The 24,273-nt window shown below is 40.4% G+C and overlaps 2 protein-coding genes across 3 annotated transcripts; both read right to left on the bottom strand.

Moving 5' to 3' along the window:
* Nucleotides 1-589: 589 nt before the first annotated feature.
* LOC111336299 (uncharacterized) lies at nt 590-14,131 on the bottom strand. Of its 2 annotated transcripts, none has more exons than XM_022942367.2 (14): nt 14,067-14,131; nt 12,236-12,390; nt 11,463-11,709; nt 9,921-10,168; nt 8,978-9,296; nt 8,305-8,481; nt 6,937-7,087; nt 6,349-6,545; nt 5,590-5,828; nt 4,917-5,097; nt 4,251-4,418; nt 3,474-3,739; nt 2,719-2,895; nt 590-1,669 (listed from the first exon to the last, which is right to left on the bottom strand). In XM_022942367.2, the coding sequence occupies exons 1-14, from the start codon at nt 14,092-14,094 to the stop codon at nt 1,085-1,087; spliced, it is 3,138 nt and encodes a 1,045-aa protein (XP_022798102.2). In that variant the 5' UTR covers nt 14,095-14,131; the 3' UTR covers nt 590-1,084. The 2 variants fall into 2 exon arrangements, with proteins under 2 accessions (XP_022798102.2, XP_022798103.2); XM_022942368.2 differs by lacking the exon at nt 14,067-14,131 and adding an exon at nt 13,181-13,634.
* On the bottom strand, nt 14,102-21,095 carry LOC111336323 (uncharacterized). Its single transcript, XM_088742449.1, has 6 exons — nt 20,987-21,095; nt 17,941-20,615; nt 17,180-17,258; nt 15,824-15,942; nt 15,085-15,163; nt 14,102-14,131 (listed from the first exon to the last, which is right to left on the bottom strand). The coding sequence occupies exons 1-6, from the start codon at nt 21,071-21,073 to the stop codon at nt 14,102-14,104; spliced, it is 3,069 nt and encodes a 1,022-aa protein (XP_088598575.1). The 5' UTR covers nt 21,074-21,095.
* Nucleotides 21,096-24,273: the final 3,178 nt, after the last annotated feature.

Genomic DNA, 24,273 nt, shown 5'->3' with positions numbered 1-24,273 from the left:
TTGTACTACGACCGATGCCATTGCTAAGGGCATCAATAACTACAAAGTTTTTGGGCGAAAATAACGTTTTAAAGGCTTCTGAAAGACGTACAGAGTCAGCTGCTTCGACAAAGTGCTCTTGTAATTCTTCCTCGTTTTCCAAAGTTTCCAATATGGCATCAAAATCGTCGCCGAAGAAAAATAAGTCGTTCATGTCCTCCATGTTGTTTTGGTTCTGAGCAGGGTCATTGGTCACGTGACGTTCAAGCGAAGCTCAGAGGACAGACAATAGGCCGGTCCTTTGAAGTTTGCCGCGTTTCCTAACCAGTCCCCTCTACGAACTATGCTGCCATACAGTTCTTAATGTTGTTAGGGAAAATTTGTCTCGGTCAAGTAACTGATATTCTGTGCGCATGCGCGCTATGGTATTTTCGGGTTTAATTGAATCGTCGCTGAAAGAGGAGATTTCGCTCTTGGCCTGAATGACCGGTAACAGAGGTCTCTATTCTTCAAAAGCTTAAAAAAAAATTATTCACCGGGAGGAAAAGAAATTAATCGTTTAATGATGAACTTATTAAAAAAAAAAAAACAGTAATGTCAGAGACTAGACTGTCGTCATAGAGTTATTTTATTTAGCTCGGTGACATAAGCAGTGGCAAAACAAATCAAACTCTAACTTTTTAATCACATTGAGCAATGATTTTACCATCCAAACAGATTTTACAACTCAAAGATCCCCACAACTAAAATTTAACACTGACGACAAAAGCTACGTCATTTACACGCAGATATAAAGATCGCAATTAAGAAATCAAATACATTAATTGATCTTAATGTGTCAAATTGTAACACTTCATGTATTTACTCGTCTTTTCAATGCAAGAAGCGTAAAACGTAGTATTGATTACAATATTTACGAAACGATCCAAACTACTTCATGTCACACGAATATTTCAAAGTTCTGTAATGTTTGTACAAAATCAATAATACAGAAAAACAAGCCAGCCCCGGCATAACAAAAAGAAGACTAAAGTAATAAAAACGTCAAAACTGAAGTTTCATCTTACAACACAAGTACACCACTTGCATTTTCACGCAATCTTAACTACTCTGTTTGCATAGGTTCTTCCAGTTGCTGCTGCTGCTGCTGCACACCGTGGCCACTGGCCTGCAGGTCGCCTCCCAACTGTGCAGAACTTCCAGAGGCTTGGCCCACCACGTCTCCGCCTTGCGTTTCCAATGTTTGCTGGTCAGCAGCTGCATCAGTGACTTGGGCCTGCATTAACTGCTGATCAGCGGTAGCTATCAACAGATGAGGATGCGACTGCGCAGCCGCCATGGCAGCTAGGATCTCTGCTGGTACGGTGATACCCACAGTATCGGATCCCTCTACGGTTACATGTGCTGTCTGCATGGCTTCACCTATGGCTGCTTGAACGTCAGCAGTAGTGACTGCTGTGCCGTCGGCCACTTCCATAATGTGCACTTGTCCAGTAGGAATGCCGACAGCTTCGCCAACCGACACCTCCGACCCAGCAGTTGGTATGTCCACCACCTGAGGCATAGTGGTTACTACAGTCTCGACGACGGATTGGCCCACATCACTGGCTGAGATGCCGGCGCTGACGGCCGCTTGTGTGACGGGATCCACCAACATAGCAGCTTGGACAGAGTGACCGTCTTGCAAGTGCTGCAAAGAAGGAACGACTTTATTATTCCATGTTCTATCCCATCTTAAACGCAGACGATGTTCACCAATGTCAGTATCGATAAACTGTGCACCTACCCCTCCCCTGAACCAAAATTATCTCAATCTCGTTACCAGTTGACCATTTCTGGGTTGGGGGGGAGAGGTAGGTACCACTTTCTCAAATACCGGCAGGATCTAAAGTTAAATATTTTCTGCTGAACTGAAGAATCGCATTCCTGTTAGTATGAAACCTTGAACAGCCAGCAAAAATTTCATTTTTGTTTTGTTCTTGAAATACCGTCGGAAACAGAATAGGACCTCAAGAAACCACGACGGCGACAGCAACGAGGACGTTCAAAAACAAGAGATCTAATTGGCAGAACAATAGCTCAGCACGTGCGTTTTGAAACTTTGTACATTTCTTAGCCGTCCTATGCAAAACAACAACGTGAAATCGCCAAATTTGCGTCGTCTGCGAACCGAAACCGCGACGGCAAATTATTTTAATTTCCATTTGGAACTCAACGGCTACTTTATAAGTCGTGCTGAAGTTCAGCTGTGGCGTTGTATGAGACAGTAAGCTCCTGCAACAATTTTTGAAATTCTAACTAAGAGTAGAAATTAATTTTTTAATCGAAGTCTTCCTTGGCGTCGCCGTCGTGGTTTCTCAAGGTCCCTATTTAGTATTGTAACTATTCAAAATTATCTGCCGGAAATCGAGTGTCACGATCTGTCCGCTCTGATAAATCAGTTTGTTTATCTTTGTTGGGAAGAACTTTATAGCCAATCAACTTACGTTTTGATCAAGGTGTGCTCATGAGATAAGAAAATCATTGTGAGTAGTTTTTAGTCGGCCAGAGACTTCGCGTAACGTTTTTCTGCCTGCTTTTTTGAGAAATAAATTCTGGAAGAGAACAGTGACAGTGTGGGCTCCTCACTAATTCCCCACAATACTAAGGTATCAGCCGTGAATGATTTTTGACGTGAAATGAATTGATCATATGGCAGCAGAGTTTAAAAAAGATGATTCTGTTTCCATAACAACAAACCTGCTGCATAACAGCATCCTCTTCGCTGTGTGTCGTTTCCTCAACAGCTATAACCCGAGGAGTGTCATCTCCTTCAGCCGCCGCCGCTACTACTGCTTCACTGACGGCAACCAAAGCCTCGGCCAACTGAACGTCAGCATCAGTACCCAGATGACTGATGTTTACGGTAGACATGGTCTGTTGCGATGGAAAACGAGACAAGCGTTGTTACATAAGCCAGACATTAAAACTTCGAAGAGCCAATGAGAACTCAAAGATACAGTGTGTATGTCCACATGACCAATTTAGAAATTATTCTTTAATGATTCCAGTCAGATATACAAAAAGAACTGTTTCGTATTTTATTTTGTTGACTCACTTAACACATCAATTGTTGTTTGTCTGTTTGTTTTCTGTTGCCCGGCAACAGATCAAACTGGAGGAAGTTACTCATAAGACGATATGAGAATATCATTATCTGACCACCAGCGCTCCTGCACTAACATTGATCTTGAAAATAACACTAACAACAGGCCGCACCTACGAACTCTACTACCTCACCAGTATACTGACCCAGGCGAAAGGCTGGAAGAACAGGAGCCGACAGCAAGTGATAACAAGCTTTTTCGAATGTTCTTCCAGCAACCCAGCAGGACTATTGTACCGATTAACCACTAGAAAAATGCGGTCTAAAGCTTTTCTGAAAATACTGCTAAGCATTTCAGTTTCACCAGTGCAATATAGAGCATTGCTTTGCTTAAATGATCTCAATTTACCTGTTCCACGGTTCTGGTTCCCTGTGACTGTTCATGGATGACCTCTGTGTCAGACTGTTCGTCCTTTTTCCCACGCAGTCTGACTCGTCCATCGCCCTTGTTGTGCACCTTCATGTGATAGCGGAGAGAGGCCTTACGGGAGAAGTCCTTTCCGCAAACTTCACACTTGAAAGGCTTCTCGCCCGTGTGGATCCGGAGATGGTTGTTAAAATGGCTCCTGTGGTTGAACTCTCGACCACATTCGTCGCATTTAAAAGGCCGTTCACCTTAAAAGAAAATAAATCAAAGTAGTTAGACAGACAGACAGAGAAATTTGTTAAACTAGAGCCTTAAAAAGAAAAAAATATAATTATAGTTCACTACAAGTAAATTTTAAAGACTATATTCAGTAGTTACTTGCGGTCCAGTCATTTCTTGAATTTTGGTGTCAAGTAGTAAAAATTAGTGTCTGATGAGAGGGACCCCTTCCCCCAAAACCCCCGAACCCTTGGTACCCCCCTGCCGGTTCCGCCAATTTTAAAGGATTGAACACAGGCAAAACACTGTTCAAAAAGACAAACAGAACAAAAATTAAGAAAACTTTCGACAAAACTAAGCTTTTATTAAGCCATGAAGATCCCACATTTCTGATCTAACATAGCAGCCACGTTTTCCTAACAGGTGTGGTGTTTTTCCTGGCCATCCAGGTTTGGTCACCGAATTCGACCGAATAACATGAACAACGACTGTTGTTTTGGATCATCGAAAATTAAAAAAATATATATATATTTCAAGTACCTGTGTGAGTTCGAATGTGCTCCTTTAACGTGCTAAATCGTGTGAACATCTTTTCACATTCGCCGCACTTGTAGGGTTTGTCCTCGCTGTGCACGGGCATGTGCACCTTGAGGTCCGTAGAGCGCGCAAAACGCCTGCCGCACTCCGTGCATTCAAACGGCTTCTCCCCTGAGAAAAACAAGCAGGAAAAGTTAGTACGCGTTTTCACTGACTTTCGTCAATTAAAACCATGGCCGTCACAACGACTTATTAAAGCGAAGGAAAATATTTGGGAAAACAAAAGTAACTTTTGAATTCATTACATGATAAAATAGTTTTAGGATCAAAGGTAACCCTGGATTGTTTTGGTTTTGCTTTATCACGCTCTGTAATTGGTCAAGATAACTCACGCTTCCATCTCAACCAATCAAATTTAAAATGATAACCAATCCCAACTTGACCTGGTTTCCTTTGAGCTCTCACTGTTTAATAATGTTAGCCTTTGTTCAGATTGGTACTTGCAATTACTTTGGCTCTACTTTTCCGACCCTCGATTGAAAATAACTCTGATAGAGCTACTAGTGAAGCAAAACCAAAGAAATCCAAAAATACATGTACGAAACTCGGTTGAAATTATGCTTAGATAGTTAATAAACAACCTCAAAGCTCTTCAGTGTTCCATCTTACCAGAATGTACAATGGCATGACGCTTGAAGGTGATTGTAGAGATGAACTCCTTGTGGCAGATGTCACATTGGAAAGGCTTCACCCCAGTGTGTCTTCCCATGTGAGACTGCAGCTCCAACTGAGTGCGGAATGTCTTGTCGCACTCATCGCATTTAAACGGTTTGTCTCCGGTGTGCACGGCCTTCAAAAGCAAATACAGAGAAACAACATTATCTCAAACCTCTTAGAAGTCAACAATAGCAATCAAGTGATACATTGAAACGATTCTGCGCTCAAGAACGTGGCCTGAGTTTGAGATTTCCAAGGTAAAATAACAGTTATACCCTAAGAAGTGACCTAAGCACAAGATACATTTATCCATGGCAAACTGCAATTGATCACCAATAGAGATACCATTACAGAGATGCAACATCTGTTAAGCTATCCAGGATAAAATTACAGTCCAGGGACAGAATATCCTATCGTTTACAGGCTAGCAATGAAACAAGGCCACGATCCACGTACATGGCTGAACTTCAAAGGTACAGAGGAAGTTTACGATACTGTATTTCGGGCTTAAGATTCATCAACGCCATTTGCCAATTATGCAAATAATGACATGTAAATTGGGCATCCTTTTTGGACTTTTAGCACGGTTGACAGTATTATAGCAGTATTATTGGCTTTTGTTTACCTGATGAGACTTGAGGCCTGTTTGAATAGCAAAGCCTTTACCGCACACATCGCATATGTACGGTTTCTCTCCTGTGTGGGTCCTCATGTGATCTCGCAGCCGAGCAGGGCGTGTGAACTGTTTTGGACACACCTCACACTTGTACGGTTTGTCACCACTGTGAGTGAACTTATGCTTCACCAGGTCAAACGACTGGATGCAGGCGAAATCACACTGATCACACTTGAAAGGTTTTTCACCTAAAAAAGTATTAGCACAAATGTTATAAAGATACACCCCGTGGCAAGCCCCACAACACTGACCTAGACGTTAACGTGAAATAAGCGGTTTATGATCAAGTCGCCCAAATCAAGAGTTTTCGTAATCTTACTGCTCATATGCATGTACTTCTATCGATCTATTAACTCTTTGACTCCTACAAGTGATTAACAAGTAACTTCTCTCTGTAATATCCATACATTAACCAGCATATGGGTAATGAGAATATCCAAACTTATCAAGTAGAAGTCATTATCTTGATCTAATACCAAATTCTTGTAACTGATTTAAGAGGAAATGTGTAGTAGCTAGAGGGGAGATTAACAAACAGATCTTAGGCGGTAAAGAGTTGATCAATTGCTTCTTCCGTGAACTGTTGGGTGACACACATCAGAATTTTGGGCAACATGACTTTCAGGCAGCTTGATCTGTAACCCACTGTACAATTTATTACCATTCCTCAAAATGAAGTGACATGTACATGGAGATGGTATTTCTTACCTGTGTGAATGCGGTAGTGCCGTTTAAGATCATCATAGCGAATGAAAGCTTTTTCACACTGATCACATTTGTGTGGCTTTTCTCCAGTGTGCCTGAATGCATGACGAGACAACTCTGCTGGTGTCTTGAAAGCCTTATCACAGCCTTCCACATCGCATTTGTGGGGCTTCTCTTCCTGATGCACTCTACGATGAACCCTGTGGGTCAAAAAGTATGGCACACACATCATATGAAAGATGGCACCTGGGTTTCAATAAATTTTTACCAAAGTGACTGTCAATGGTTGTAAGCCTCCTTTTCACCAAGGGGGTGTGGGGGAAAAGAAAGTAGTAGAAATTCCAAAAAGTGTGGCACACACATAATGTGAGACATGGCACATGGATTTCAATAAACTTTGGTCATTTTAAAGTTTTCTAGGGCAACACAGTTTACTTGGACAGCACATCTTCTTGGTATACGTGAGTACCAGAAAATTGTTAAAGACACCTGACTGCATGCTTGGAGGTTAATGAAGTGGAGAACAATCTAGCCACTCGTACAGCTAACATGTAAGTCCAAAATGTCTAACAAGGATTCGACAAAACTAACCTCAACGATCCGGGGTTGTTGAAGGCCTTACCACAACCCTCGTGATCACAAATGTATGGTCTGTCCTCAGAATGGGACAAAACATGGGATCGCAGAGAGCTGGGGTTGTTGAATGCCTTGTCACAATACTCGCACTCGTAGGGCTTCTCACCTAAATTGTGTATCAGTAACAAATTCACAGATGAGTTATCATTAATACTTAGTTCTTATTAACCGAGCAGGAGGTCTGTATGGGAGAATCTTGACTGAGGTCGCCAGTACGGACCAAACGTAGTGAGGTCTGTACCAGCGACCGAGGTCAAGATTCTCCCATACAGACCGACCTAGCTCAGTTAATAAGATGTTTATTATATGGCTGTCTTATATGCCAATTTTTTATATTCTTTGTACCTTTTTTTTCTAGACCGGTCTGGATGCCGGTCTAGATGGGAAAATCTAGACCGCTTTCAATATTGATTTCAGCCAATCAAATTCGTGAATTCGGTAGTTTCCAGTCCTTGTGAGACACAGCCATATAATAATTACATTTATAAGTAATGTACTGTGTATAACAATTACTGAAAATCAGTTAGGTGGGTGCTCCATAGGGGGCCTGAGTGTAAAAGACAAGTTTGTTTGTCTTCAGTCACAAATGCCCATGAGGTTCTAAAGTGAAAGTGTAGGTTTTTTAAATGTAAACCTAAGAGAATGTGAAAACACTGTGTGAACAGGACAACATACACATACACAGTAAATTTCACAAACAAAATTAAATATTCACAAGGTAATGTCACCAACATTGGAATCCTCCTTCATTACAAATCTTACAAAACCATTCAAAGTTTAACAAAGGGTAAAACAAAAGAATGCCTCAAACATAGATACTGACGAGTTTCTTTTCCACAGATTTTGAATAGTTGCTTGACTGTGTATATGTTTTTTTTTAAGGCTTTTTGTGTACATTTTGGGCTGTATACCTCTGGAATCTTTTGTTTGAAGACCAATTAGTGCTACCCCAAGGTTAAATTTTTAATCCAGGTTTCTTTATTCCAATGTTTAAAAGCGTATTTTTTTATTTTTTGATCATCCAATCATCAAATTGTAGACAAAAAGAATAATACTGAATTTTCTTTTAAAGCTTTCAGATCTGAAATCAGATTTCACACTGTCTTCAACCCAGGTTTGAACAAGCCCACCCTGAGCTGTACTGTATATGAGTGGGAAAACCATTCAGAGACCACGCCAAGCTTTTACAATTACAAGCCATTATGAGCATTTAAGTATATATTATACACATGCATAGATATACCTCTGTTTATAATATAAACTTGATGATAATCCATCATTACAAAATACAGTGTATTCAGGGTGTATAATTAGGTACAGTACCTGTATGAATGAGCATGTGCTGTCGCAGATTGCTGGCATAGTTGAAGATCTTGCCACACACTTCACATTTGTGTTGTTTCTCTCCAGATGCATGTTCTCTCATATGACCATAATATGACCATGAGCGAATATAGGATTTTCCACAAATTTCACAGGTGTACTTGGGTTTACCATCATCTAAAAAATTGTTACCACAAAACGATAACAGTCAATAAATACATGTCAGTCACTTGTAAGACAAGTATAAAATAAGCAACCAGCGCAATGTCCTACAATAAGCTTCAAAAAAGACAAAGAAAATCTCCATTATTGCAAAGCCATTGTAAGCTTTGCAGCAAGATTCAAAATGTCTTAAATCATATGAAGACTGCGGTATCTTTCTTAACGATTAAATAACAGGTATGTGTCAGAAAGTTCTCAATTTTAATGTGCCGTGTTGTATGCTTTTACAGGTCAGAGCCAAATAATATGTTTACTTGCATGTATAGAAAGCCAATGTAAAGAAATTTAAAGGGACTTTGCTAAAATATAGAAAAGAGAAAAGCATGCTTTGCCACACTTTGCTGTACAAGTCTAAGTCAGAGTAGTTTAAAAATTTTAACAGTGGATAATCCCAACTTGGTTGGACATGATGTTCAGTATGCACATTTTTGTTGGAATGATCATCACTCACCATCACCATCATGTTCTTCACCTTCATGTCCACCTTCTGTGCCATCTGCAGGGGCTTCTATCACAGCTGGATGAACCGTGACAAGAGTAGCACCTTGCTCTTGAGCTACAGCAGCAGCAGCTGCCTCTGCGCTTGTGGCAGCTGCAATAATGGCTTCTGTGCTAGTGGTCAGGGTGCCACCAGATGTGGATACCCCTCCGCTATCTGTCTGTGATGATGCCAGAGCTGACATTTGAGTAACATTCAGGGGCACTTGAATGGTTTGGCCGCCCGGTAACTGAATTGTCTGGGTTGTTGCTCCTGGTTGTGAAGGGCTTATCTGAAAGACAAAACAAACAACCAACAGTGAATGAAAGACCATGGCAGATTAACCTTAATTAGTAGGGTCAAGGTTTTTACAAAGAATGGTGTAGGTGACAAGAAAGTATTCTCCAACTCCAAATAAAAAATGGTTTATGCTTTCAGAATTAACAGAGAATTTGATGTACTGGCAGGAGAACTCATTGATCTTAAGACTGTCATGAAACATTCAGGGTCTCGGAAAAAAATAAGTCGAATTTGCTGTCTTTCCATTGGAATCTGTCAATTGTTTGCAAAAGAAAAGATAACATGTGGGCTTCATTTACCACATCTTCAGTGTAATGAGGTTAGTGGGAGACCCTGAAGAGCCCAAAAACTATTGTGTATTTGTAAAAAGTTGGGCACCAGGTTGCTGGTCCTTGTTTCTCAGTCTGGTTTTCACTTGGCACAAGTCCATGATCATAAGGATGTGGAAAGTCCACACAGGAATCAACTGATTAAGCTACTCCAAGAGTGCAAGGGTAAACTTAAGATTGTCTAAAATAACAGGAATCCCGAAACAACTGCAAAAAAGATCAATAAGCAATTTAATAATATTCTTCTAGTCTCAGCACAGAAATGTAACTTTTTTCCAAGTGCTTACCTGCAAGGTAGCAAGTGGCATCTGACTGAGTGTGGCTTGTAATGAGTTCAAAGTACTTGTATCTGTTGATGTCACAATCGGAATAAACCGTGCTGGAGACTGATGTTGCAGATACTGGATATCGCCTGTCGCTGATTGGGAAAGGACCTGAACTGCGATCATTTCAGCCTGCATGGTGGATAATGTGGCTTGGTCCATCACCTGGGACAGGACTGATGTGGGAATTGTGGTAACTTCAGTGGATGATGCTGTAAGGAAAAAGATTTATTCAAGAATTATAAACAAGGAAATCATATTTGGACCTGTGAAGGATAACACTTAACCCATAACACCTTTATGTTACATCATGTTGCATTCAAAATTTAAACCATTTTCAATCTTAAACTTCACACTTCTCACACTTTTATTTTATTTTTACTTCATATTTACAAGATATTCCTTTACCCCAGTAAAGATATTCCTTTACCTCAAAAATTGGGATGGGGTAAAATTTTTCTTAACCAACTTTTTTAATTACACTAGAAATAAAACAGAAATTAAGAAATACAACATGAAAAGACAAAAAGATACAAAGGAAAAAAAGAAGAGAAAATTAAAGAAGTTCATTGTAAATGAGAAAACGTCCAAGATTTCAATTTGGTTCAACTTTGCTGTTTGAATTTTAGCATTATCTCATAAGACTCCATATAGGAATCTTCAGTCTCTACAATATTGAGAAGAGCTCTTTTTGTTTATTTTTAAAGAACTTCTTTGAGAAATTTTGATATTCATCAGGTACCTCGTTCCAGATTTTGACACCAACAAGCGAAAAGGCCTTTCTTTGCATTTTAAGCCCCCCTAACATCAGTATGCATATTCTCCATACTGTTCTCTATACATTTTCTACATGCTGACAAGGAGAATTTGTTTAATAATCAAGAGCTTCTTTAGTCTGCTGGGTGAACACATGTTTTATTCTTGTGACCTTAATGTTTGAACCCTGAGGCCAGAATGATATTGCAAGGAGAGGATTATAAAGGGATTAACCCCTAACACCCTTAGATCAGTATGCATATTCTCCATACTGTTCTCTATACATTTTCTAAGTTCCTGACCGGGAGAATTCAACAATCAATCAAGAGGTTCTATAGTTGGTGGCTATTTCCATAATTCTTGTGACCTCAATTCTTGATTCAGGGGTGATAGTTAAGTAGAAATTTGAGGCCAGTCACTCTTAAGGGACAAAGAATTAAAAGGTAAAAGAGAAAAAAACCTTCAGGAAAAAATTTCTCAGACTCTTTACCAGGGGTTTCATTAAAGGCCGGGCACCAGTTGTGAGGACAGTTTTGCCCACCTGGTTTGACGATCTGGAGGAAAGATTACCTTATAAAGAAGTTCAGTTCAAAAAGTTTTGCCCACCAGTGAAAACCAGTTACCCTTCTGCTAAAAATGTTAATGAAACCCTTGCCTTACCTATGAACACAAGCGATATATGCCATATATAACTTAGTCTGGAAAAATTAAAATAAATTTGACTAATATTAAAAAAAAAGCTGAAATTACCATTGTCAATGACCATCTCTTCTTGAACTAGATTAACCTGCCCTTCACTGGAGGTAACTTCTGTACCACTCCCTGCCTCAACTACTTCCAGGTATACAGCAGGTTGGTCTCCCTGCCCTGACTCCATGTTAGCTCCAGGCTGAATTGCAACATACAGGGTTTGCGCCTGCTGTGTTTCACTGTCATTAGCAGATGTTGTAACTTCTTGGGAAGCCACGTCTGCATTGGAAACAACTTGGCTTTCGCCCTGAGTTCAAAAGATATATGAGACTAACTTTAGAATCAAGTTAAAATCATAAATAATTTAGCAGTTGTGAAACATTGTTTCCACTGTCACAAATCTGACTGACAACAATTCAAAAGTAATGAAATCTTAACCCTTTAACACATCCAATCTAAACATCAACTGCAATGTATGTTAAATATTTCTGAAAATGTAAGGCTGGAGAATTAAAAATCTATAAAAAATTAAGAAACCTTTGTTCTGTATTGATATTTTTCGTTTTTCCTGTCATCTTCATCGCCAAATGGAAAGAGGTTGGCAGGGAGTCCTATCTGAAATTAACTCTTTTACTCCCACGAATGACCAAAACAGAATCTCTCCTTACAATATCAATACTATATCAGGCAAACAAGTGATGAGAATAAAGAAAAATATCAATTACTGCATTATAAGCTGAACCAATACCAAAATCTCCCTTGGAACTAACCTCATAATAAGAATTGTATAGCAGACAGTAAACTGGAGAATTGCTAATGAGATCTTAACGTACCTGATGGTCTCCTGCATTCACTGAGCCACCTGTGTCAGAAGCATGTTGTTCTTGGGGTTCTTCCTGCTGATCAATGGCAGGAGTAGTTTTAGCAGCAGACAGAAAAGACTGGTCTTGAGACTGGGTATTATTAACTGCATTTCCATCTGTTAATACTGCCAATATCAAACAGACAATAAAATAATGTGATAATTTGCAGCCAAGAGCATTTAGTTTAAAAAAAAAAATGTATTCTTTATAGAGACTGCCCGGGTGATTTCTAAAAGAGAAAACACACAGCACAGGGCTGTACAATTAGGAACTGATAGCCAAAAAATTTTCAAGATTGCTAGTCAGGGCTGTGCCAACTAAAGCAAGCATCAGTTCAAGATTGGGCTTAGAAGACGTCAAACTCATCTGAACATTTCCTTATCATTAAAATAATCCTTTAGAACTTCCAAAAACCCTACTATTATTTCTGATATGATGCAGGTAAAGCGAGTCTTGATTATTTTAGCCAGTAAAGTATAACATTCAGGGATTCCACAATTAGGAATTCACTAAGATATTTCTAATTCTATCGATCAAAATGCCACAATTTCGAGTCACTACGTTCATTACAATGTTTTTGACACATGGGCATTTTGCAGACCTCAGAATATGAGGATATTGCTCACTCCGTAATAAATTATTCACTGTGAGGAAAATCATAGAAAAACCTATACATTTTGGAAACTTTCTACTTTTCTTTTGTTTTCTCAGTTATTTAACTATTCAAATGCCAAGGCAAACGGTCGAAAAATTCCCGAACGCTGATGCAAACTACCTAGCTTCGCGCAAGATCCTTTGCTTCATTTGCTAAGCGAAGAGAAACTTTTAACAGAGAACTCTTGTCCTTTTCGACCAATTCAACAAGGCTTATATTTGACAACAATGCTCGAATATTAGGGAAAAAATATCCCATACCCTGTTTCATTTGGCGAAAAATACGATTCACTTGGTCGCTTGAAAATTATTGGCATCGCAAATGTCAGACCACTCCGTGAATTTACACCGAATGGAGAAACTAAAACCGCATGTTGATGTCGTGTGTGGCCGTTCTTGCGAAACCTGCCGTTCTCCCTCGTGAAAAGTTTCAAGCAAGACTTACTTTGACCCACAAACAGATTTACATCAAAATACACAAACTGAAGCGTTAATCTTTTGAGATACTTTTCGGAGGTATCTTGTGCTAAAAAAATAGCGGACGAATGTTAAAAGCAAGCGAAACAAACGTAAAATATGGCGTCGAACGATATGCTGTTGTTTGAATTAGCTTTGAAGGAAACCATGGGACCAAATTTGAAATTGGCCCGCTCGAAAGCATCACATCTTTCTGACCTACACCAGAGAAAAATAATTCCAAAGAAATCGATCAAAACTAAGAATTTTCTATGGAAGGTCAGCGGAAATCGTAGTATCTTCCACAAAATCCCGCTGACCCTCCCTAAACGACAAACAACTCCGTTTCGACCGCATGGTTGAAGTGTGGGCTCGAACAAACGCAGTTTAGGCCAACTTTTGGTTCGATGATGGAGTCATTTATCCCAAGGATCAGTTTAAAGTATTTTACAATTGCTGGAATGGTGTATGCACCCGATTTGGACAAAAGTTTAAAATGAAATGCTTCGTTTCTTCTTGTAACTGAATCAAGCGAACTTTGGCGGGCACGATAAACCAGAGGTTTTTCAGTTGTAAGAGCTTTTGGATTTTTTTTCACTGGGTAAAAAGCCGTTATTGAGGTATTTCAGGCTTAAAAAATTACCTTCCTTTTCGAAAACCGAGCAAAATTTTTAGTATCCAGCCGCCTTACCTTCCTCTTGATTGCTCGAGGACGCCATTTTTTTCTCAACGAATGCACCCAGACTGCCTTGCGACCTGTAAGAAGATGAATTAAAAATTCAAAAATTTGAATCATGGTTGCAATATTGATCCTATATTAATAATAGCACAAGTACCACCGCTAAACATTAATATTCATGCTTCGCTGAACTTCTGAGGCTTAAGAAATATAAAAGGAAATGAAAATACCCGAAATGTTTGTACCAGTATCAAAAGGTTTCACAACACGTGTTGCGACGGCAGGATTTTAGCGCATCTCGATAAATTTGGCCAAGATTTTGTAAGTGGTAATTTGCAATCTTTTATGTGGATAATTTACGAATTTTTTTTTTTTTGTATTCGTTGCCTCTTTTACACTTTTCTATCTTACAAGAGATGATGTCAAAAAGTGCTTGCGCCTCGTATGCCACTACTATGTTCGTACCACATTTTGACTTCCTCGATGTTATATGTGCTCCATTTCTGAACAAACGCACAGCTATATAAATTTCAGTAGTTACCTGATGCAAAAGATCCAAAACTTCCATGGAATCAAAGACTCAGCCGTAAATATCACAAATATCACTACAATTTATTTTCTTTCGTTATTCAGCCTTCAAAAACTATCGAAAAAAGTAAGTTTTTCTGATTTTTTTTTTCAGTTTTTCGTTTTATTCTTTTTTTCTTTTTCATTTTTATTTTTATGTGTTGTGATATTTAGGAATGTCTTGAGTTCCTGCCCGAACGATAGTTAGGCGGAACAGTGAGACATTTGCGGCTAAGTGCGAATGGCAGCCAATCAGGCGACTCGACCCCCAGCATTTGCGGAGGACCACTTGACTTTCTTCGTCGGCGAGCCCGAGCACGAGGTTCCCTACCACTCTTATTTACTGGTGCACCCTCTTGCACAAAAGTCGTCTTCTACAAACAAAGAATGATAATGGTGATGATGGTAATGACAACTATAACCGATAAGAATAACAATGAAATTTTAAATACACTTTCCAAACCTGCGATACGGGAACAAATTCCTCGGCTAAGGGATTCAGTTGCGAGTTCAGGATCTGACTGATTGTGGTATTTCGTGGGCTGTCAATGAAACAAAAATAAAATAAAATCTCCACACGCTTTTGGATCCTGCACCCCTTGTGGCTGAAACTGTAAACAAGTTTCATCAGTGCCGTCGGATTTGGTACCCAATCAATTCACTCAAAGCGAAATCATCCATTTCACTTTATCCCATGCCTCAGCCGATTGACGATTTTATCACCCAAAAACAAAACAAACTTTTCCGGGTAACAAATTCATCTATACACGAGAAAGTTATGGAAGTCATACTTTTAATAATACCTCACGAACTGTTTTTTTTCTTTTATTATTATCTTTAGCAAAGGACACCAAGTTAAAACTTGCTGTAAATAGCTAAGCATATAATCCCGATACCTTTCCTCTCCCACAGGTGTTGAACCAGACCGCACTACGAGAAATTGCAGTCTGAACACCCACCAACCCCACTCCCTCCTCCACCCCACTTCCTCCCCCACCCCACTGCCTCCCCCACCCCGCTCCCTCCCCCACCCCACTCCCTCCCCCACCCCACTCCCTCCCCCACCCCACTCCTTCCCGCCTAACTTCAAGCCAACCTCACTGCTTCAGCGAAGCTTAACTTTGTTTCTTTGTTCTAAAGCCAGTGACAAAGTTAAATTCCTCATTAAGGTCTTCACCCTAGTCCCATTGATTTTGGGTTACCTTTCCTGCTCCACAGCCAGTGTTTTCATATCCTGTTCATGAAGAACAGTAGCTTCCTCCTTAGAGATAGAATGAGTTTCAACCTGTGAGTCAACTTGGGGATCCTCTTTCTCTGCAATCTGTGTATTAAAGAGAACGTTTTTGTGACATAAGAAAACAAAAGTGAAAGTCACAATGCTACAGAAGGGCTGTCTACTTGAGAATCCCATTTTTCTGGTTTTAGAGTTGCAACTATAAACCGGAAAATTGGGGATCCCCCCCCTCCCCCCATGATCAGAATAGAAGTCGACTTGGGATCCTCTTTTTCAGGACTCTATGTATCATAGCAAACGAGACGAGAAACAGAAAATGTTAAGTTTCTCACAGCGTTTGGTCGAATATACAAAGAGGTTTAATGAAAATAATTTTATCAAGAGCAAAGGCCGGCTCAAAAAAAATATTGAAATTCTGATAAGAACGCGAGCCTTAGAAGTTGATTAAAATCACGTACATTTTTTCAGTTATTTGAATTTTCGAAATTTCAGCCTATTATAACAGTCCAAGTAAACATCACTGTAACTGCAGTGATACTTGCTTTGACTGTCGTAAACTTCTCTGAAGGTATCGCGAAAAGTTTGCACGTGCTCATAATAAAGTTCTCCCGTTTCGGTATATTTAGTAGTTGATTAAGTAAGTTATTATTTCTTGTCGCCAACATTGATTTGTGGAATGTCAAGGGAAGTATTGATCGGCGTCGTGTAATCGAGCCTTCAAAAACAAAGATGTATTTAATCAAATAGTCGCTAGTAAAACTGCATGCATAGATTAACACTATGATTGTCGAGCAAGCCGATGTAACAGGAAGTTAGTGGCCACGAATCATTGAAGAATGTGTAAAACAAAACTGGAACTTTGTCAAGTTAGCTTAAATTATCTTACCACTCCGGACTTGCGTATCTGGGTGTGTATATCCGTAGCTTATAACATAGCATTTTTGTAACTCTAAGAAGATAGGATTGAGATAGGTCGTAGAACAGAACGTGTAACGTTGGATTGTGAAGAATAAAGTTAACTCAACCGAAAGTATACAGTCCAAGTCTGTAGAACCAGCGTGTACAGAGTTTCCTAACGTAAGTGAGAAATTCTGCGAAAGAAGGTGCCTGTGTCTCCACAACAGACTGGTTCACTTCACTTGCAGCTTCTGTGACAGGATCCACCAAAGTGGAAGGTTTGGACAGTGTCACCGAAAAGTAAGTGCGGTAACAATGATTAGTAGGGTACGAGTACGTGGGGGCCAGTTCTTTATCACTGGTAGTTGGAGGAATGATAATTACAATGATTACAATAACAATGAGAATTAAGATTCATTTTCCAAACCTGCAATGCAGGAACAAATTCCTTGGCTGAGGGATTCAGTTCAAAGGTCAGGCTCTGATGGACTGTGTTATTTCGAAGGCTGTTCATATACATGAAACAACAAAAAGCATTATTTAACATCTAGAAATAAAAATCTTCACACGCTTTTGGATCCTATTCCCCTCATGAATGAAACTGTAAAAATGCTTTATCAGTACCTTCGGACTTGGTACCCAATCAATTTACTCAAAGCAACATCACCCATTTCGAATTTTCTCGTGCCTCAGCCGATTTATGATTTAATCACACAAAAACGAGACAAACTTTTCCGGATAGTGTGCATTCATAACCTTTTCATATATATACACGAGCAAGTTATGAAAGTCACTTTTTTCAAAGCGCGTTAACATTTTTTTTTTTTTAGCAAAGGACACGAAGTTAATCCAAACGCCAGTTAAGTTAACGCTTCAAAGCTAAACTTCATAAAAGTAACTAAAGCCTAAAATTCAATCAGCTTTCCCCTGCTGCAGGTGTTGAACCGGACAAGAACAGGTCCAATTTAATTAAAAATTGTGCTTTGAACAATCCCCTTTCTCTTCCCTCCCCACTTTCTAGACAGATGACAGTTCTTTAGCTCAAATTTTCAGAAAAGCTTTACTTTCTTTTTCGTTCTGCAGCCAGTGACAAGGGTAAATTTCTCATCGCAGTCTTCACCTTGAAGAGCTAAATATTCTATCTATCGGTATCAAAAGTCCGTCTCAAGTCCTATTTATTTGAATTACCTTTCCTGCTCCGGAGATGGAGTTTCTATATGCTGTTCAAGAAGAACGGTAGCACCCCTCTCATATTTAGAATCGATGTCAACTTGGGTATCTTCTTTTTCACAATTCTGCGTATCCGCCAGAACAGTAGCGTCCCCCTCAGGTATAGAATCGATGTTAACTTGGGCAGCCTCTTCATTGGGACTCTGTGTATCGGCCAGAACAGTGGCGTTCCCCTTAGGTATAGAATCGATGTTAACTTGGGCATCCTCTCTATTGGGACTCTGTGTATCGGCCAGAACAGTAGCGTCCCCCTCAGGTATAGAATCGATGTTAACTTGGGCATCCTCTTCATTGGGACTCTGTGTATCGGCCAGAACAGTAGGGTCCCCCTTAGGTATAGAATCGATGTTAACTTGGGCATCCTCTTCATTGGGACTCTGTGTATCGGCCAGAACAGTAGCGTCCCCCTTAGGTATAGAATCAATGTTAACTTGGGCATCCTCTGTATTAGGACTCTTTGTATCGGCCAGAGCAGTGGCGTCCCCCTGAGGTATAGAATCGATGTTAACTTGGGCATCCTCTCTGTTGGGAGTCTTTGTATCGGCCAGAACAGTAGCGTCCCCCTCAGGTATAGAATCGATGTTAACTTGGGCATCCTCTCTATTGGGAGTCTTTGTATCGGCCAGAACAGTAGCGTCCCCCTCAGGTATAGAATCGATGTTAACTTGGGCATCCTCTCTGTTTTGAGTCTTTGTATCGGCCAGAACAGTAGCGTCCCCCTCAGGTATAGAATCTATGTTAACTTGGGCATCCTCTTCATTGGGACTCTGTGTATCGGCCAGAACAGTGGCGTCCCCCTGAGGTATAGAATCGATGTTAACTTGGGCATCCTCTCTGTTGGGAGTCTTTGTATCGACCAGAACAGTAGCGTCCCCCTCAGGTATAGAATCGATGCTAACTTGGGCATCCTCTCTATTGGGAGTCTTTGTATCGGCCAGAACAGTAGCATCCCCCTTAGGTATAGAATCGATTTTAACTTGGGCATCCTCTCTGTTGGGAGTCTTTGTATCGGCCAGAACAGTAGCGTCCCCCTCAGGTATAGAATCGATATTAACTTGGGCATCCTCTCTATTGGGAGTCTTTGCCAGAACAGTAGCATCCCCCTTAGGTATAGAATCGATGTTAACTTGGGCATCCTCTCTATTGGGACTCTGTGTATCGGCCAGAACAGTAGCATCCCCCTCAGGTATCGAATCGATGTTATCTTGGGCATCCTCTCTATTGGGAGTCTTTGTATCGGCCAGAACAGTAGCGTCCCCCTCAGGTATAGAATCTATGTTAACTTGGGCATCCTCTCTATTGGGAGTCTTTGTATCGGCCAGAACAGTAGCATCCCCCTCAGGTATAGAATCTATGTTAACTTGGGCATCCTCTCTATTGGGAGTCTTTGTATCGGCCAGAACAGTAGCATCCCTCTCAGGTATAGAATCTATGTTAACTTGGGCATCCTCTCTATTGGGAGTCTTTGTATCGGCCAGAACAGTAGCGTCCCCCTCAGGTATAGAATCGATGTTAACTTGGGCATCCTCTCTATTGGGAGTCTTTGTATCGGCCAGAACAGTAGCATCCCCCTTAGGTATAGAATCGATGTTAACTTGGGCATCCTCTCTATTGGGAGTCTTTGTATCGGCCAGAACAGTAGCATCCCCCTTAGGTATAGAATCGATGTTAACTTGGGCATCCTCTCTGTTGGGAGTCTTTGTATCGGCCAGAACAGTAGCATCCCCCTTAGGTATCGAATCGATGTTAACTTGGGCATCCTCTCTATTGGGAGTCTTTGTATCGGCCAGAACAGTAGCGTCCCCCTCAGGTATAGAATCTATGTTAACTTGGGCATCCTCTCTATGGGGACTCTGTGTATCGGCCAGAACAGTAGCGTCCCCCTCAGGTATAGAATCTATGTTAACTTGGGCATCCTCTCTGTTGGGAGTCTTTGTATCGGCCAGAACAGTAGCATCCCCCTTAGGTATAGAATCTATGTTAACTTGGGCATCCTCTCTATGGGGACTCTGTGTATCGGCCAGAACAGTAGCGTCCCCCTCAGGTATAGAATCTATGTTAACTTGGGCATCCTCTCTATTGGGACTCTTTGTATCGGCCAGAACAGTAGCAACCCCCTCAGGTATAGAATCGATATTAACTTGGGCATCCTCTCTATTGGGACTCTGTGTATCGGCCAGAACAGTAGCGTCCCCCTCAGGTATAGAATCTATGTTAACTTGGGCATCCTCTCTATTGGGAGTCTTTGTATCGGCCAGAACAGTAGCATCCCTTTCAGGTATAGAATCTATGTTAACTTGGGCATCCTCTCTATTGGGACTCTGTGTATCGGCCAGAACAGTAGCATCCCCCTTAGGTATAGAATCGATGTTAACTTGGGCATCCTCTCTATTGGGACTCTGTGTATCGGCCAGAACAGTAGCGTCCCCCTCAGGTATAGAATCGATTTTAACTTGGGCATCGTCTTCATTTGGACTCTGTGTATCGGCCAGAACAGTAGCGTCCCCCTTAGGTATAGAATCGATGTTAACTTGGGCATCCTCTGTATTGGGACTCTGTGTATCGGCCAGAACAGTAGCATCCCCTTCATGTATAGAAACGGTTTCAACTTGTGGATTCTCCTGTTCAGGACTCTGTGTATTAAATAAAGCAACAAGGAAAGCAGAAAATGTCATGTTCCTCAAAATGTTTGGTCTGATATACAAAAATGAATATTATTTTTTTATCATCATTGGTCGGGGCTCTGAGAGCCTCTTCCACAGAGTTATTGCATTCATCTGAATTCTCAAAGTATTCCTTCAGACTAATCTCGCATTATGTTCAGATTGTTATGTGTAAAAGTATCATAAAGATCATTAATGCTGACAAACAAACAGTGGCCCGACGGGAGTCTGACTCATTGTTGATTTCTAGCGCACGCAAGACATGTTGACACGTTGACATGTTGAAATGTTGCTCTGGTCTTGTTCAACAAGCATAACGACTTTAACTAAAGATACCGTACCGTGCATTTTTCTAAGTCATCTTTTGAACTTAAACGATTCATAATTTCCAACCCATGCAAAAATAGTTGCCACGTAGTGACAATCATCGTGGCATATAGCTGATCGAGTACTGATTTCAGTTGGTTGAAGACGTCACAAAGGCTCGTTAATTAAATTTAACTAAGTAATGTGTTGGGTGCGTGTTTCTAATTGTTAATGCGAAACATTCGTAGAGCTAGCTTGTACCCAGTCGTCTAAAATCGCAGCCAGCAGCCGAGGGCTGGATGATAGCGCGAAAGTAATCGGGTAATGCCGCTTACAGACGACGTTCAACATTTTAGGCAAAACTTGCAGGATATTGAATTAGATACGCAATTTCCGCAATTTTTTTTGCTTTAGGCCTTTAGGAAGTCTATTTCTCGGACCTTCACACAAGAGACAAGTCATTATTAGGAGGGATCAGTCGTCGCTAAGAGAGTTTAAAGGGGGAGGGGAGGGGACTATAGAAAATTGACTGCCCATAAAGGAGATCAGAAAATACTACAGAACCCTAGGAGGGGAAACTGCAACGAATGCTCGTGCATAGTATCGAATACCATCATTAGACTTTGACTATTAGTGGTAGGTCACACTTCTGTGCTAGAATAATTATGACCGTGTGTATAAAGGTTGACTGATTATTGCATTAAAGTTGTCAATGGTTTTTATTTGTTATAATGTGGCCCGTTTACCATACCGTTCGTTACAGATTGGGAAGGTGGGCTGGAGGAAAGAGCCTGTTGGACAAAAAGGCAAATTCAGGTCATTTGTGTGAACATGCCTATTCCATAATGATGGATTAAAAACTGGTGATAAAAACCTACGTCAGGAAAACTGAAGTTTTTGAAGACGGCTCTATAGGCGTGCTTGTCATCATCTGTAGTTTCGGTAAAGTTGTCACTCACTGGTTGTTGATATTGATTCTCAATATCTAGGATTCACCGTCCGTTTGTAGATAGACCACGTACGATCGTCTCTCCTTATAACGAAATTCGTCGCGCGAAGCAAAATGAATCAGTCAAAAAAATGTTTTGGATTTCAACGTGCCGTGCGGAGCTCTGAGAATAATGTCCCTTATCCGCGCGGCGTATTATACATATTTTTTTTCCCTGGAACAAACTCTTCTTATCGGACAGGCCAAATTGGACAGTTAAGTAGCCAATCAAAATAAGCACTTTCAGCCATCAGCCAATAAAACTCAAGGAGACGTTTTAAGTGATCAGTTGTATGAAACATACAACAACTCATACTCCTTTTCCGACGGAAATTCATACGTAATAAGATCACGCGATCTTCACGTCAGAGATACATTCTTTTTTTTCAATTTTACAACCACAAGTAGAAGAGATCACATATTGCATATAACGAGACCAATAAAATATATTCTATTCAACGAAAGTCCCCCGACCATCAATCATATTTAAAACGGTTTTTATTCAACCATTTTATTGTTAAACTCGCTGTCCCTACGACATATGTTTTTTCTCTTGAAATTTTACTATTCGTAGGCAAAATAATACTTTTATACCAAAGAAACTCTTCACCATTCCAGAATCAGGGTTACCTTTTCTCTGTAATTAACATATTATCAATGCCTCCGTAATTGTTACAGTCGCATGTTTTGAAAAGAGTTTCGAATGCCTATCCGGCTTCTCGCTTTCCTTAGTACTCGGCACGGAAGCGTTGGACAAAGGCCTGGCATCGGCTACGAAAGTTCTTGAACTGTTCTTTTGTGCAATAGCTTGTCTCAAGGACTAAATAACACAGTATATCTGTGGGTTATACGGGAGGAAGACATTCCGGCTCGGAGGCTTTTCCCTTCAGCAGTACTGAGTCGATTCCAATGCACAGAACTTTGTCAAAATATCGCTTGTAAACATCAGAATCGAGATTTTTTGCGTACTCCGACAAGGGTACGGAAGTTGAACGATCTGCAATCACTTTTGAAGCTGTTAAATCTTTAGAATTATCCTTTAAAGCCATTAAGATCTTACGATTTAAAAAAAATTGGCGCGTGTTCCATATATTTTTAAACGATTTGCAAAATGATATGTGCGCCAACATGGCGGCGGCTGAAGCGTGTGACGTCACGTGAAATCGATCTATAGAAACGGTTTTAACTTGTGGATCCTCTTTTTCAGGACTCAGTGTCTATAAATACAAAGAGTCCTAAAAAAGTGGATCCACAAGTTGAAATTTAGAAAACAACAAGAGAAGCAGAAAATGTCAGCTTCCTCACAATGTTTGGTCTGATATACAAAAATGAAAATCATTTTAGAATGGGCCGGGGTTCTGAGAGCCTCTACAACAGAGTTATTGCATTCATCTAAGTTCTCATAGTACGCTAATCTCGCTTTAGGCTCAGAGTGTTATGTGTGAAAATACCAAGGGAGTCTGACTCATTCATTGTTGATTTCTAGCACACGCACTAAGACATGCTGACATGTTGTTCTGGTGTTGTTCGACAAGCAAGATAACTTTAACTAAAGATACCGTACCATGCATTTTTCTAAGTCATCTTTTGAACTGAAACGATTCATAATTTCCAACCCATGCAAAAGAAATTGCCACGTAGTGACAATCGTCGTGGCTTATGGCCGATCAAGTGTTTCAATTGGTTGAAGACGTCACAAAGGCTCGTTAAATAACTTAACTAAGTAATGTGTTGGGTGCGCTTTTCTAATTGTTAATGAAAAACATTCGTATAGAACTGGCTCGTACCTATCTTACACGAGAAGACGTCAAAAACTGATGTTGTTGCGCTTCGCACTTCACTTTTTTGTTCTTACTGTAAACTACATTTTGCGTCCTCGGTGATGTCTGTGCTCTACTGCTGAACAGACGCAAAGCAACATAAATATCAGTGGTTACCTGATACACAAAATCCAAAACCTCCATGGAATCAAAGACTTAGCCGCAAATATCACAATTATCACTACAATTTATTTTCTTTTGAGCTTTCAAAAGCTTTCGAAAAAAAGGAAGTTTTTCTCATTTTTGTAGTTTTATCTTATTTTTTTTTTGTCTCTAATTTTTTTGTTTTGTGATATTTAGGAATGTCTTGAGTTCCTGCCCAAACGATAGTTGGGCGGAACAACAAGACATCTGCGGCTAAGTGCGAATGGCAGCCAATCAGGTGATTCGACTCAAAGCATCTGCGGAGGACAATGGCCACTTGACTTTCCTCGTCGGCGAGCCCGAGCACGAGGCTCCTTGCTCCTCTCATTCACTAGTGCATCCTCTTGCTCTAAAGTGTTCTTCTACAAAA

This window comes from Stylophora pistillata, chromosome 13 (assembly GCF_964205215.1).
Source record: "Stylophora pistillata chromosome 13, jaStyPist1.2, whole genome shotgun sequence".
Taxonomy (NCBI): domain Eukaryota; kingdom Metazoa; phylum Cnidaria; class Anthozoa; order Scleractinia; family Pocilloporidae; genus Stylophora; species Stylophora pistillata.
The sequence above is the reverse complement of the archived record's forward strand: the minus strand, read 5'-3'. Positions and strand labels throughout refer to the sequence as shown.

What these genes read in the sequence shown, in the direction of transcription:
- LOC111336323 (XM_088742449.1), bottom strand. Translation starts at nt 21,073, where the DNA reads ATGATTGTCACTACGTGGCAACTATTTTTGCATGGGTTGGAAATTATG. An exon ending in CCATCTCCGGAGCAGGAAAG is followed by an intron (nt 17,259 to 17,940) that starts GTAATTCAAATA and finishes GTATATGAACAG; the next exon opens with CCTTCGAAATAACACAGTCC. An exon ending in CTGGCTGTGGAGCAGGAAAG is followed by an intron (nt 15,164 to 15,823) that starts GTAACCCAAAAT and finishes TTTCATTGACAG; the next exon opens with CCCACGAAATACCACAATCA.
- LOC111336299 (XM_022942367.2), bottom strand. Translation starts at nt 14,094, where the DNA reads ATGGCGTCCTCGAGCAATCAAGAGGAAG. An exon ending in TGAAGAACATGATGGTGATG is followed by an intron (nt 8,482 to 8,977) that starts GTGAGTGATGAT and finishes ACAATTTTTTAG; the next exon opens with ATGATGGTAAACCCAAGTAC. An exon ending in GCACATTCGAACTCACACAG is followed by an intron (nt 3,740 to 4,250) that starts GTACTTGAAATA and finishes TTTTCTTTTAAG; the next exon opens with GTGAACGGCCTTTTAAATGC.